The sequence below is a fragment of the Alligator sinensis genome, unplaced genomic scaffold (assembly GCF_000455745.1).
Source record: "Alligator sinensis unplaced genomic scaffold, ASM45574v1 scaffold895_2, whole genome shotgun sequence".
Lineage (NCBI taxonomy): Eukaryota > Metazoa > Chordata > Crocodylia > Alligatoridae > Alligator > Alligator sinensis.
The window spans coordinates 24,495-39,990 of NW_005843667.1; the positions used below are offsets into that span (position 1 = coordinate 24,495).

General features: G+C 39.4%; 1 protein-coding gene across 2 annotated transcripts in view; it reads right to left on the reverse strand.

The window, feature by feature from the left end:
• The window catches only part of LOC102384171 (mdm2-binding protein-like), a 36,679-nt gene extending 21,292 nt beyond the window's left edge, over positions 1-15,387 (reverse strand). For both annotated transcript variants that reach the window (XM_025195634.1, XM_025195635.1), the window contains exons 1-8: positions 15,216-15,387; positions 12,452-12,525; positions 12,215-12,354; positions 11,030-11,088; positions 9,779-9,923; positions 7,308-7,425; positions 5,591-5,725; positions 4,172-4,266 (exon numbers count right to left, since the gene is read on the reverse strand). In XM_025195634.1, the coding sequence (XP_025051419.1) occupies positions 4,172-4,266; positions 5,591-5,725; positions 7,308-7,425; positions 9,779-9,923; positions 11,030-11,088; positions 12,215-12,354; positions 12,452-12,525; positions 15,216-15,357 (908 nt within the window). In that variant the 5' untranslated portion in view covers positions 15,358-15,387. The remainder of the gene's footprint in view (positions 1-4,171; positions 4,267-5,590; positions 5,726-7,307; positions 7,426-9,778; positions 9,924-11,029; positions 11,089-12,214; positions 12,355-12,451; positions 12,526-15,215) is intronic.
• Between the last annotated feature and the right edge of the window lie 109 nt (positions 15,388-15,496).

Sequence of the window (15,496 nt, forward strand, 5' to 3'; positions counted from 1 at the left end):
GGCCGCAGCAGCAAGATGGTGGTGGCCGGGTGGCACGCAGCCATCCCCACCACCACCCTGCGCTGTGCCGCTGCCGCCGGCCACACAGCTCTAAGCATGGCGCCACGTGAAAACTCAAGCCCCGCCCCCCTCCCACCCTGCGTACAGTCACCAATTTTCACCTTACGCACTGACTTCAGCACCTAACCCCCGTGTAAGATGCGACTGACCTGTAACTGCCTGCCCCTGCCTTACACCCCAAGATACTGAGGCCTTCACTTCACTTAAAGCAGAGTGGACATACCTTAAGTATATCCTTTAGACTTCAGTAATAGAATAGATGCCTAGTTAAGTAGACACACAATATTTATATGCTTTACTCTGAACCATTCAACATACAAGGGCCTCACTGAATGCAAAACACCACCCTATTATAATAAAGCTTTTGGGTTAATATAGGTGTTTGTTTATTCATTGTAGTATCTATTCTGATTAAGCGGTCAGAACAAGACTGGTAATTGTTCTTTACTGGGGGCTTAAACAGGAAGTATTTCATGAATTATACAAGACTGTTCTCTTGCCATCCCACCGCCCCCAAGCAACCTCAGCTGGAAAATGTGCTGAGTGACAAGCTTCAATGGATAATTAGGCAGCAATGGTAAGCAGAAGCTGCAGTGTGACAAGGGAAGATGCGGGGCAGAAAGGGGGGTGGGGGGAGAATGGGACAAGAGAGCAACCCTCTGCGAAGTGCAAAGACAGCTGGGACAGTTGGGGATAAGCAGGTTAGTAAGCCACAGGCTGGTCTCAGATCTCTTCACAAGCTAGATCTAGCCCACAGGCCAAAAGGTTTCTAACCCCTGATCTAAATGTTTTGTATCCAGTGGTGTTTCTACATTGCAATAGGTGGTGTCTCCAGCAAGTGTAGACATAGCCAAGCTAGCTTTAACTTAACTACCCTGGGTACCAACAGCAGTGAAGCCAGGCAGTGCATGCTCAGCAGCCAAATAAAAGCCCGAGATCTTTGGCATGCTCGTGCAGCCCATGCTGCCACAACTGTGCTGCTTTGAGTGTCTGACCTAGGCAAATTAAAGCTAGTGTGGGTATGTTGTATATATTGGCAGCAAGCATTCCTCTGATTGCAGCAGACACCTTGCTTCCAAGGCAAAAAGCTGCTTAGACATAGATTTCTTCTGGTTTGTACATATTGCAATATTCAGAATTTGTGGAAGTCTGTCTCCATACCAAAGCAATCTGTATAAATTTTCTTCACACAAAAAGCTCAGTGTTAGCCAAGTGTTGCTATAACAAGATAAATGACATACCAAAAACCCTCATGGCCCCTTCCTCTTACAGCTGGCCTCCTTTCCTGTTAACCCACCTACCTATGCTAAATGCAATTAACCAAAGATAATTTGATACTTTTAATGCACTTTATACTTCAACCTACAAAATCTGTGATAAATAGTGAATGCTGCAAGCCTACTTGATTTTAATAGGTTATAAAGAAATCTTTTACCAACAACTCCTGTCCACGTTATTTGCATACGACATATTAATCCATAGTAATAATGATCTCAAAGTACAATGGATAGCAGCATTCCTAGAAGATGAATGTCTTTCAAACTGTGCAAATATTCCCATACACGCTTTGTATAAGGAATTCAGAATTTATCAAGTAAGCATGCTAAGAGGATAAGATAGTCTTCAGTCTAGTAAGGAACTGCCCTAGTGTCAGTTCCAATATAAGTGAAAAATCTCTTTAAATTAATATCTTTATAACTCTATTATGAAAAACTTTGGACTAGGAAGAAGGAATTTCTCACTCAGTTTTCTCTATATGCAGAGGCCAGTAAATGGACGTGGGAGTAGTTCAATAGAATAGCGTGATCACTAGAAGTGTTGGGGAGTACTTTAATTGACTTGAGTATCACAGCATCCTGAGTGAATATCAGATAGGGATAATTACCCAGCTTTGGAGAACTTGGTGCAAAAAGAAAGTGTCACAAATGCTCAAACTAATTAGCACTATTCAACTCTTGCTAAGGAAGGGGAGGGGAATGGAAAGTACTAAGACATCAGCGTCTTTTTCTGGGCTCTCCATGTAATACCACTGAAAAGTAGCTAAGGCCCTCTTTGCAACCATGAGAAGTAGTGTCTTGCTTCTTAAAAAAGGAGGCTTTTCAAGAATTGGGGTGGAAAAGAAAGGGGAATTCAGCATATGAATGTCCATTAATAGAGCATTCTTGTTTAAAAGATCAGCCAATAAACAGATATTTAGCTCTTGCTAAAATAAAACAAAGCTCATATAACCTTAAAATAAAGTTGTATGAGCTTTGTTTTATTTTAGCAAGAGCTAAATGTCTGTTCTTAGATGGCATAACAGAGTAAATTTAAATACTGTGTACCATAAATGATCAGTTAACCACATCTACTTGTTGCATTAAATCGAGAATCAAGTGTCACTAAATATGTTTTACAATTATGTGGGGGGGTTTTTTACTAGGCTAGTTTTATTTTAAGCCTTCTTCCTCTGCAAATTTAATTTGGTCAATCTTTTCCTTAGACAAATTCTTGCTAGTATCCAAATATGAATGTATTTCTTAAAAGTCACTTTTCCTTCTCTATTTAGCAAAGTTCTAATGTTTACCACACAACATAAGACTATAGTCCAATTAATAGCTCAAACTTTGCATTTTAAATGCACGCTTACTCACAAAAGCTTTATATTCTATACGGTCTTTCAAAAGTGTTCAACCAACTGATTGTTTTAGCTTTGAGGAAAATCATTGGGTATGAAAATGTTATTAAACATCTTTTATCCCGTTACCTCCAGTTTTTATTTTGAATTTACTAAACACAGAAAAAGCAACATTCATCTGAAATCTTCAATAGTCAAAAAGACTTTTGAAAGACATTCCCTAATTTTTATATAAATGCTAGCCCTAATAGACATCATACTTAGTTCTTATCAAGTTTTCTCTGGAGATCCAAAACAGTATAATCTTCAAGCATCCACCCAAAGGTATTTCTGTAAGTTTTCTTACCACCAATATTTGTTGCCTAGCAATGAAAGTGCTACAGAAAGAAAACTACCATAGTATCCCAACCTATAAACCAACCAATGCTTAAATGTTATTAGTGGAATAATCAGAAGAAATATTGTAATCAAGCAACATGAGTATGTCATTACTTTATATATTTGATGTTACAAAATGTTAAAATGGTGCCTATCTATCGATTCTAGGAACCATTAAAATAACTTTAAAATATATTCAAAGTGCAGCAAATTAAAGGGAACACACCACTAATCTTTGTGCCTCTCCAACATTTCCTAACCTTTCCAATACTACCCCCACCCCATACAGGAGACATGTTTATACTGTTTCCATACTGGGCCCAAAAGCACTGCAAAGAAGCACATCACTGCCTCCTCTGGGTGTGATTCTATGAGTGGGCACATGCATTTTCTTGGGGACAAGTAGCAGCAGCACAAAGGTGTATTGTTGCTATTTGGCACGGTGTTCCCTGGGGACATGCATGCTCTGGTGCACAGCAGGTGGGATAAGGAAGTCTAGGGCCAGCAACTGTGCTGGCCCCAGCAGCCTTACCTGAGGTCCTGGGGGCTTCCAGGAGCTGCAGCCTCAGCACTCCTACAGCAGGGAGTCTGGTCACCAGCTGGAGTGTGGCTCCAGCCAGCCAGGCTCCAGTTTTGGGCAGTGTACACTGCTGCCACATGTGCCCCCCCAAAAAAGCGGGGCGGCACATGTGGCAGCAGTGTACACTGCCCAAAACTGGAGTGGGGGGGGGTTACCTCGGGTTCTCCAGGGACACTGCTGCAAAGTAGCAATGTGGAGAAGGCCTGCATATGCAGTGTGTGGCGCTGCAGATCTGCACTCGTCTGGATGCACCCTCTCACTCCATGCCTAGAATATTGGCTAACAATATAACCACCTCAGAGCAGCACTGACCACATATTAAGACACCAAACCAGGACTAAGACTCAGAGCATTCACCACTTCTGTATGGCAATTAAGTTGTCTGATTTCTAGCATTTGGGGGGTTCAAAGCAAGAACAAGGGGCTAACGCTTCTTGGTCGTATTCCTAGCCTAGAGACAAGATATATATGTCCACCCACTCTAGATACACATTTGAGGGGGAGGAGAAAGATCAGCTCTGAAACAAAAAGGATACAGCTCAAACTCCAGATCCGATACAAAACAGGAGGGTAAGTCTGAAAGCACCACCATCTGCAAAAATTGTAGTGCAGGACCATAATAATGGAAAACCTGAAACAAAAGTAAAATTTAGAACTTTATATTTGATACTTTATTGAAATAAGTCTTGTTTGGGTGCTTTGCCGCACTGGGACCATATTTTAGAACACATTTAAATGAGTACACGGGGTAGGGGAGAGGGAAAAAGGTTTTCCAGAACAATATAACTAAATATTTTTAAGAGGACAAACATATCATATTTTCTCACATACTACGTCTTAATGGGGGCATGCACCTTGTTTTGGGGAAGGCAGAATGAAGCCCAGCATTATGGCTACATGGAGCAGGTACAGAGCTTAATCTTCAGCTCACTCACCCTCCCTACCTGCTCTGTCAAAAGGTACAGTTTTAACCCTTTCACAGCTGAACCGGCTGCTTTTGTTTGGGCAGAGAAGGCATTGTGAATGAGCTGAAGATTAAGTTCTTTCCCTACCAATTCAGTTGTGAAAGGGTTAAAACTGTAGCTGCTGATGAGGACTCTGCCCCGCTTTCTTTGTGTACTGATGGGGAAATGGGAAAGAGGAGGAAGACCCATAGCAGCCATCTTACAGTCTCTCCGTGCTTCTATTCCATGCAGGGGGGAATAAATAAATAAATAAATAAATTCCTTGCTTAAGACGCACACCACAATTTTAAAGTACTTTTTTTTTTTGGGGGGGGGGGGGGGGGGTAATCTATAGATTTTTAATTGTATTTTTGTGCAGGTAAATATGGTATGCTGGTGTCTAATAGGTTTCATCTATTATACATCCTAGCCCATCTCAGATATACAAGACCACTCATCACATCTTCCCTCAAAAACAAACAAAAAAATTATCCAAGGGCAGACCAAACAATTTTATATAAACAGCTCTGTCGTGATTATAACTTACCAGTTAATCATATATTTTAAAAATTTTTGCTGCACCAGAAAAATATATATTTTGGGACCAATAATAGAGACCAATGTCCACTGAAAGGAAAATTCTAATTCCAAATTCTACTTCTAAAATTAACTCCAAAATAAACCAGAAAATGTAAATACAGACAGTATGCATGTTACAGCAATGCATTTACTGAACACTGAATTCTCTGAATGCTAAAAATCAGAACCATCTTGCCACTTCTGCTGTGAATATATACTATCCCATTTTAGAGAACATGTAATTAATTAAACCAAATGTCGCCGACAATATCTAGACAAAAATAGGAACAAAACAAGCCTGTACATTATGTAGTTATTACTTCTAACTTCATTTCTGAATCCTAAGTACCATTTCCCTCATTATTAATTTTCTCACGAAGGTAAAAATTATAAACTGTAGTGGTTCAAAAAAGATCAAAACATAGGTCTTACCTCTGGCAAAATATTGCTATTCTTTGATTCTGTTGTGTTCTTGGCAGCAAAGCAAGTATTTAAATGAGAAGTGCTGAATGGCTTTGCTGAGACACCCCTTATGCAGAACTCTGGAAACCTAACTTCAGATCCAAACTAAAAAAACACCCAGAAAGTATATTAGAAAAGGACAGGGAGAATGAATTAGGCTCCAGTTCTTAATGCATCTATTAAATAACAGGCAAAATGATACAAAACACAGCATTATTTTAATAATGTCTCATTTTAATAATGGACCCATTTCTCTGCACTCTGACAGACCATTACTTTTAAAGGATATGCCTGTATTCAGGCTGATGCCAACAGAACTGAATAACTTGGCAAGAATGTTAGGAATTCTGCACCAAGGGTACAGTGGCAGACCAGTTAATGTATTGCACCATGGGTCCAGAGGCACACGGTTAGGCATCCCACCAGGTTTGTGCAGAAGTCTATCCCCAGTCAACCCAGCTATAAGTTGGTATTTGGTCATTCAGACTGGGTAGTCAAATGCAGCTAGATCAGGGGTGAGCAATTATTGCGACTGTAGGGCCACTTAATAAGTTTGGGGGAGCTGATGAGGGCCACACCCAACTCTCTGTTTTTCTCTCCCTTCCTTCAGAACCTGGCAGGAGCTGTAGTTTGACAGGAGCCCCAAAGCTCAGCTGTGGACCCAGATAGGGGCTTCCACTGCAGCAGGCAGGCAGCAGCATTAGCTGTGGGCGCAGCTAGCAGGTTCAGGAGCCCCAATGTGGAATCTGCTGGCAGCGTCACAGCTGATGCCTGCCCAATATGGCAGAAGCTCCTGCCTGTGTGCACAGCTGACACTGCCAATGAGTTCCAGGTCAGGGCTCCAGGCGGGAGCTTCCACTGTGCTAGGAGGGCAGTGGACACCATCAGCAGGTTGTGTCAGGGCTCCTGAATCTGCTGATTGAGTCCACAGGTGATGCTGCTACCTGCCTGCTGCGGCAGAAGCCTGGCCCAGGTTTACAGTTGATGCCGCTGTATCAAGGGCTGATGCTGCTGGATGGAAGCAGTCTGACCCAACCATGTGGTGGCCAGAGCTGCCAGCCACCCAGAGGTCAGATCCAAATGAATTTTAAACAGTAAGATCCCGCAGGCCATATTTTGCCCATGCCCACACTAGCAATGCTAGCAACATTTGTTTCTTGTGTGCCACCGACTACTGAAAGTGTCATGCTTTAAGCATAATAAATTTTAATTGTAACAATATACTACATCCAAGATACTCGACACTGAAAAATATATTCATTTTCTTCTACAGCTGAACAGTTCCTGATCTGTGCAGAATTACAATATTAGACCATTTAGATAAGCCCCACAAAATAGCACAGAAAGAAGGAAAGGACTTGGACCAGACAACAAATTGTTTTTGGGTTTTTTTGGTTTATTTTAACTACAAAACAAAAAGGTTGTAAAAAATTAATGATTAAAAGTTAGACTCTTAAATCCATACTTAAGATACTGAAAGCATGAAGCTTTACATTTTAGTTATATTTTAAAATAACTCACATTTTTAATCAGAAAAAAATATTATTTTTAATCATTTTCCATCCAACTAGATTGTTAAAAGAAATCCAGCTGAAAGCATTTTGATTAAGACTTTGACACAATTTGTATTGTACAGCAATTACAGTGTCCTAGAAAAAGTTGATCACAAGTAGAAACAGCTATTTACCTTTCTTTCCCATATCTGAATCTTCCCCCTCCACAGCTCTTTTGAGTCAATAATATTTTTTAGATCATCTAAAGCTACAACATCTGCTGACAGGTAGTCTGCAATTTTTTGCCAGTTGCTGTATACATAAGGAAAAAGTAATCAATTTCTTATTTAATTTAGTTTTATAAGTGAACATGCAGCAAGACTTAATTCAACGCATCTAATATAGCTAGGCACTAAAACCTACAAAGGTAAACATGTATGACTATTTATACAAAATAATACAGATATGCTGACACTTACTCCTTCAGAGAGCATTTTCATGCTCTACCAGGAAAAAGCAGTCAACCTGGGCACATATCAAGCAGTAGCCATCTAGGCAAATTCTGTAGTCCCTGCTGTGACTCACTGTAGCACAGGGTGTCTGTACTTGAGCTGACTTTAAAAGGATTAGTTTGGGTACTAGTAGCAGTCTAGTTCCAGCAGACTGTAGCATAGAGCTTGGCCCAAGCTAATCACCTAAATGATCTTCCAGCTTCTCAGGTTGGTTCTGCAGCATATACTGAGCTCCATGCTGCCACAGGTTCCCAACATAACTAGGGTTAATGTAGTTCAGAGTGGAAAAAGATACTGCCCGATGTCTCATTTGTGCCACCATAACAATTTTTATGGCAGCACAAATTGTGAGCAAGTAGACATTGTTACCCCTTCCCCTTGTTACACCACAAAGGAACAAAATCAGTGGTGCAACAAAAGGCAGTAACAGACTGCCGGTTTATTGTGGCAGACATCCATTAGCTCTGTGGCAGGAGAGCAGGGCAGCCTGAGCCACCCCTACTCTCCAGCCACCCAGGCAGGAGGATCTTGAGGGCCCCTTAAGCCCTGCCGCTTTCCCTGCTTACAGAGAAGCAGCACAGGGAATCTAAGGATGCCTCTCCAAAAGTGGGAAAGTTGGGGTTCCCTGCTCAGCCAGACCCATCCCCTGCAATCACAGAAACGTCTCTCATTGAGCAGGGAAAAGCCCCAGTTTACCTGCTTATTCAGACCCACTCCTACGATTGTTGGGGACAGGTCTCGCTGAGGGAGGAAAGCAGAGAACAAGGGTGGGACAAGGGGCAACATATTTTTTGTCTAATGAAGCAGATCAACTGTGCCATGACACACCACAACACAAACGATCTGCTTTACTTGGCAACATCTACTTCTAGCCTCAGATATAAACACTACATACCACTGCAGTCAGTACTGACTGCAACATAAGTATACCTCTTCATCAGCCCATTATTTGCAGTCTGCATACTCCATAGTTTGCCATCTAATGAAGTAAGAGATGGTGATGGAAAGAGAAAACATCACCTTCTTTTGCCAATTAGAGGCTTTCCCTTCCCTTGTTATTTCTTTGCCTTGGCATACTGAAAGAACAGGCCCAGATTGCCTCATTTTGTGCAGCACAAGACAGGCCTAAGCTTATCTGATCAAAAGTAAGCTGCCCAAGGAATCAGTAATCAATATTGTTTGAGATTAGTAAGGGTTTTTCCACTCATGATATATTGGTTCATTTTTTTCTATATCCCCCCATACATGTTAACAGGCATTGCACAATAAGTAGATGCTTCCTGTAGCTAAAAAGTATTCTTTTTAGGGTCTATCCAAGAATTATGCATTACCGCATTTTTGTTTACCATGTTCCTAACAATATAAAATTAAAGCCGTCTCTCAAGCACCACGCTTGAAATTTTGACAAAAAAAAGTACATAATAGCAGATGATTGTAATTTGCATGGCTGGACTTATTACGATGCTTTTTTCTCTCCACAGAAAGAAAGCTGTTGAGGAGAGTTGTGGCTCAGAATAAAATACACTCTGCTGGATATCAAGAGCTCAGCATTTATTAATTAGAAGAGAAGGAATTTTCTGTACTAAGTTAACTGTTTTGTTTCGTTTGTTATTGAGGTACATTAATAAAGCCATTTAAGTACAAGTGAAAGCACTTAAAAGCTAGAAAAAGTCATTATATTGTGTTGTCTAGGGGAGGCCAAAGAATGCAATCATTAAATTAGAAATGCTGAAAGTAATCAACAACTTCAAAATGACAAAACCAACAAGTTTATATCCATTTTACAAAACCAGATCAAAATCTACTAATAGTTAATAATAATCATCATGTACTGTAACATATTAACTTCATAGAACACTTTATGCAAAATAAAGGGGAAAGTATGTACAAGAGAAAATTAAATGCTATATTTTATCTTTGCTTTGTTAATAATAGATATTGTAAACACATGGTTTTGACAAAGAAAAAAAATGCAAGATATTTAAATAACAAAACTGCCCGGAACTCTTTTTAAAAATGACATGAGAAATCCGTAAATTCTTAAAAAATGCCTGTCAAGTGCTATGAAAGTTCATGAACTTAGTTTCAAAACAGCAGCATACCCAAAACAAAAAATGATTTTGTTTGCATATATCAAATAAAAAAACCCATACCCTTTACAGTCATTTGCTATTATTGTGATTTTTGCAGAGTGCCATTCTCTCAGATGTTTCAGGGCACCAATGGCAGGCAAGCAGTCTTTTAACTTGGGGGCATCAGGTTCACCAGTCTGTAGTATTACATCAACCATAGCTCTTCCTATAAATGCAATTACATATGCTGCAAAATTACTATGATACATTCAAGTTCTGGAAACAAGCATTCATCTTATTTTAAGGATTTAATCAAACTTAGCAAAATACACCACAGAAAGCATGCCTTATTACGGACTACTATTAAATGTATTAAAGGGACCACCACAAGTAATTTAGGTACAAGATTTGAAGTATTTCTAGATGGCTTTTTTTAGCATTACCTTTTGGATGGTTAGTCATCCGCTTATAGTTAACACAGACAAAACCGAATTTATTGTTTTCCCTCCTTCTCTATCAGCATCAACAACTCTGGTTCTCCTGTCACTGAAGCCTCTTATTCTCCTCTCTCTCTTATTCTACCCAACACATCTGGACTGTGCCCAATTTCTTCCTGATTGACATATGCATGTGCCATTCTTCTCTTCCTATCCTACAACTCTGCCTCAACTACTGCAACAGTCTCCCTGGCTTCCTAAAACACTCTTTTAGAAATACTTAGGTTTATATGTAAAATCTAAATGCAAATCTAAAAATATCTAAATGTACTACTATTAATACAATATTTAAGCATATTGTATTTAAATACTGAAATATATATATCTATACACAAACTGCAGTTGGTAATGCCTGTCAAGCTGATTTTCATTCCCTTTAAACCTCTCTACTGCTCACATCCTTTATAGGGTAAAACAAATTTAAGCTGTCTGTCATTTTCAAAGCTCTCTGTAATTACTCCTCCCTGCTCAGCTTTGTACATCGAGTATTCACACAGGCTACCTCATTCTCCTTCTTAACCATTGTTCTCAGCAATATCTACTATTCTCTTATCTTCTTACATGGTCACTTGAATCCCTTTCCATTCCCCCTTCCTCCTGACCTGATTTGCAACGGTAACATTTTCTCCATTAGTTCTTCCAACAACTACCTCTGTGGAGCTGTTTAGAGTGAAGCCAGAGGGCAAACGCTGTCATTCCTGTACCACTAGCTTTTGTCTACTTATCCGTGCGGCTTTGCATAAACAGAGTTCCAAACCATTATGATAAATACATACTTCTCAGTGGTCTTCTCCAGAAGACTGATTTTTTTGATTTCCACATATTGCATGATTACCTGGAGCAGGGAGCTTGTCTGACAACTGATGAAGACTCTCTGCAGCTTCTTCATAAACACTGAGATTAAGTTGGGGAAACAAAATTACATATATAATAATTTAGAACTGAGTTGGAAAGATGCAAGTGATATTTATCACTTTGTAGAGTACTTTGAAGATGTTAAACACTAACATTTTCATCAAATGAACCCAATATGCATCAGTCATCTTCACTTTTACTGAAGAAAGAATAGGTTAAGTGCTTTCGTACAGGAGACTCACTTGACGATAGAATTAAGGTTATCTGGTTCCTAGCCCTATGATCTGTGTATTAACCTAGACTCCCTCTAAAGTGAATTACCAAACGTATTTTCCATTTCACATGTGTGTCCTTATGAGGACCAGAAGTTAATACCACAGCTAACTACCAACAGTTAGGTAGGTATTATACTAGTTATATTTAGCACAAATCATTTTATTTTCACCAACTCACGAAACTTGTTTCTATATATAAGTGTACTCTGCAGCAGTTTATTTTCCAAAGGAAATACGCCAAAGCATATTTTAGGATGCAAGAAATGAAAATGCAAGTGCATATAGCTTTGAAACCTTTACCACATAAAACCTAGGATTTTAAATTAAAAGGTCTTAGGAATCTAAGAGTTTTCCATAGTTCAAAATCATAAAAAGAACAGAGTCATTTGGTTCCCTTTATGTTAAGAAGGGCAAATGCCAGTGACTTTACTTTATTATTACTTAGACTGCATGCTAATTAACCACTTAGACTGGTAACTGCCTCACTATTTAATTTGCAATTTGAAACATAAATCTGACCCATCTGACCCTCTTTAAAGTATTTCCTGAATTCATGTCATAGGAAAGTTGCGCTATGTTGTTTCAGTGTATTGTTCACAAGCACTGTTTTTCCCCCCTCGGTCGTTTTATTTTAGAAGGCAAGAAACTTATTTCTGTTTTTTCCTGAGATTATTCTCATCCTTTTTTACTGTATGCATTTCTTTAAGGTTTTTACTTATTGTTGGATTAGTGACTTCCTCCTCTTTTGCATTGCATTCTAAGATGCTGAGATGGATATGGGAAAAGTCTTGCTGCAGGTGGCGAAAATCCAAAGCTCTTGCCTGAAATGCAACCTGTACTTATTAAATATCAAATTAATATATGTTTCAATAAAGGTTTAATAAGCCTACTCAGTCAGCAACAGTGACTCTCTGCTGTTACTATCTTCCTCCTCAAAACCCAGGCATTCTTCAGTATTTGTTTGGAGAAAGTGTTCAGTTTCATTTTTCTTTGAGTCAAAACTAATCTCTTCCCAGTCCAGACTGCAGAACTAGTGAAGCAAAAATAATGCATTAATTACGGTCTGGTTTATGTTGATCAAAGTTTGTTTAGTCAGCTACAGAACTCATAAAACTTCTCCCTCTTACCTGGCAAAACCCACTTACAACTTGATTTGCAAAATACCACTTCCTCATGCCTGGAATACCAGTCAATGAGCACGCTAAAATGAAACGAAACAAATTATTAAACATAAGCTAGGTAATCATTCTACTATTTACCACTTATATTCTTATCACGAAGTCTACATCCCTCCCCCTCAATCTGTATCTCACCCACTGACTGCCTCAATTTGAATTTTCACTGACTGGCATTCTTGCATACTGGCTTCTGGCTTCTATTCCATTCCATCCACGGAGTACAAACCAACTGCAAACTTCCTCAGCCTCAAGAAGAGTGTTTGTACCCAAAAGTTTGCAAAGAAGAACTTTTCCAAATATTTTAGTTCAGGGGTGGGCAAAATGCGGCCTGCAGGCCAGATGTGGCCCGCCAGGCCATTCTATCCAGCCTGTGGGGTCCCAATAAAATTTAGAAAAGTAATATTTATCTGCCCCAGCCACCTATCATGTGGCCCTCGATGGCTTGCCAAAACTCAGTAAGCGGCCCTCCGCCCAAAATAATTGCCCGCCCCTGTTTTAGTTGGTCTAATAAAAGATATTGGGTTTACCCAAAGAACCTTGTCTAATCATAAGCCATTCATCTATAATACACTCTTCCATTTAAAATCTCCCTCATGAAAGATTCTGAATGATGAATTGTATATGTAATCTTACTGTTTTGGTCGAGTTAGAAATTCAAGTAATTTAGTCATTTGGCATATGAGCGTTGTCAGAAGACAACAGCATGTTGTTTTTTTATGGGTTCTTTCTTTTGGTGAATCTATACCTTATCATTGCAGGCTTTGTTTTGGTCAGCTTAAGGACCAATTCTAATATAATAAAAGCCTTACCATTTCTGTCCATGAGGCTCCGGGTCAAATGCGCATGCGTGGCATGAGGCTGCAGGGTGCCATGAGGGGAGTGGGCAGGGGCGCACAGTCAGCTCCTGCCGAATGCAGCACGTGGTCGCAGGGCACGGCGTGTCCCCAGACACACTCCCCACATGGCACCCTGCAGCCATGCACCATGTCCCCACCTACACCAGGAGCAACAAGACACGGGAGGGGTGTGCTCTGTGGGTGCAGGGAGTAGGCATGATGAGCATGCCCCACCCTACAGCCATGTGCTGCACTAGTCTACACTATAAAAGTAATCTAGGTAAGAATACTTTGTTATAATATAACTAAGGGGCACTTTGTACCTGAACATTTGGATAACTTCTCTCCCAACTATATAGTTTGTTCAATAAAAGATACTACCAAAAAAAAAACCCAAACAAACAAACCCTTATTTCTCAAGTATTTCCTAAGACAGAAACATACACATTCCCAATTTGCAACACATGAAGAACATCACATTAAATTATATGTGTAGGATCTAGTCACCGCTATAAATTCCTTCCATTCCAATCTGGGTTAAATTAGACAACTGTAATTTGCCATTTCCATTCACGGTAAACTGAACTGAATAACAATGACATTTTGGACAAGTTATCAACACTGCGATGTCATGGTTTCTCTCTCAAGGTTTTGCAAACAACCCAATTAATGATCACATTTTAATATGCTAGTGTCACTCAAACACTAGTTTGCTTTTGGCATCACAATTGAAACTAAAAGCATCAAATCCCATAGGATCCTTCAATTGTTGCAAGGATAAGTGGCAAGATAATATACAAGTGCTGAGCTCCACCAGAAAAAGCTCTTTATTTCTTAGGATCAGGCCTCAACCATGCCACAAAGGGATTTACTTAGCAGAGGCACTGCAACAAGTCAGAGGCAGTAGAGAAAGAGCTCCCAGGCCATTGCTCCTACAGGTAGTTTTCAACATTACTGAATTACATTGCTGAAGCTGCTAGGAACAAGTTACAATCTTGTAGTTCAACAAAGTCATTGTACAACCCCTCACAGAGACACAACAAAAACTCCATTTTACAAATACTAGATGAAGTGACATCACATTTTCCCCCCTAACTACCTCCATACCACACACACCTGGCAATACAAACAAATACAACATTTAGGGTGGGTGGACTAAATGAACATTTAACTGCAATACTTAATCACTTAATATCAATACTTAATATATTATTATGCAAAGTACTACTAGGGATGGTTAAAACCACAAAGATTATATAAATATATTATTCAACAGGTTTTAATGGAATCTGTCAAATAATTCGTCTTGATTAATCTATTAGAGTAGCTGGAGAGCTAGTCAAATACCACAAAAATATACCGTGTGCTCAATTTTAAATGAACAGTCTGAAAAGAGACTATGAACTTACCCAGTGTATGCACATAACCACATTTAATGGAAATCCTTAATGTTCCTTAAGTACACAGCACACTGGTATTAGGAGTCACAAAATTAACTTGGTTTCTTCATTTCCAAGGCTTTTAATAGTCCCCGTCAGGGATGCTATTATAAACCTTGAATATGAGAGAAGCTAGCCAGTTTGGGGACTGCTAGCGCCATAAGATTGACAGTGCTGTAAATAGTTCTCATTAACTACACCGTGCTGTGGTATTAGCAGCCCCCAAATTGACCAAATTGCTTGGCCCCCGCTTGAATATAAAATGAGAGGCTCCTCCCCATCATGATGAATGGGGGAAAAAAAACCTCTTATATTCAAGTAAATATGGTAGGCACTTAATATTTTTTAAACAAAAGGTCCAATACTGAATTTCTATTCAATTACCAACATTTTCTACTTATCCTGGGCAATCCAATTTTCAAAGTGTGCTATATTTACCTGGGAGTGTGCTCACATCTGCATTTATAAAAGACCTAAAGTTTTCTTTCAGTAGGTTGAAAACATTTGCCGAAGTCAGACCTGAAAAACATAAATGTCCATCAGTACAAAATAAGACAAACAATTCCTTTCTTGCCAACATGTCATAAGCTTAGTCTGATACTCTGTACTATGAAAGTATATCAGTTTAACTAAATACTTCTTAAAAAAAAAAAAAAAAAAAAAAAAAAAAATCAATGCTAATTGATGCACCTAGGCTTGTTCAGGCTTAACAAGATCTA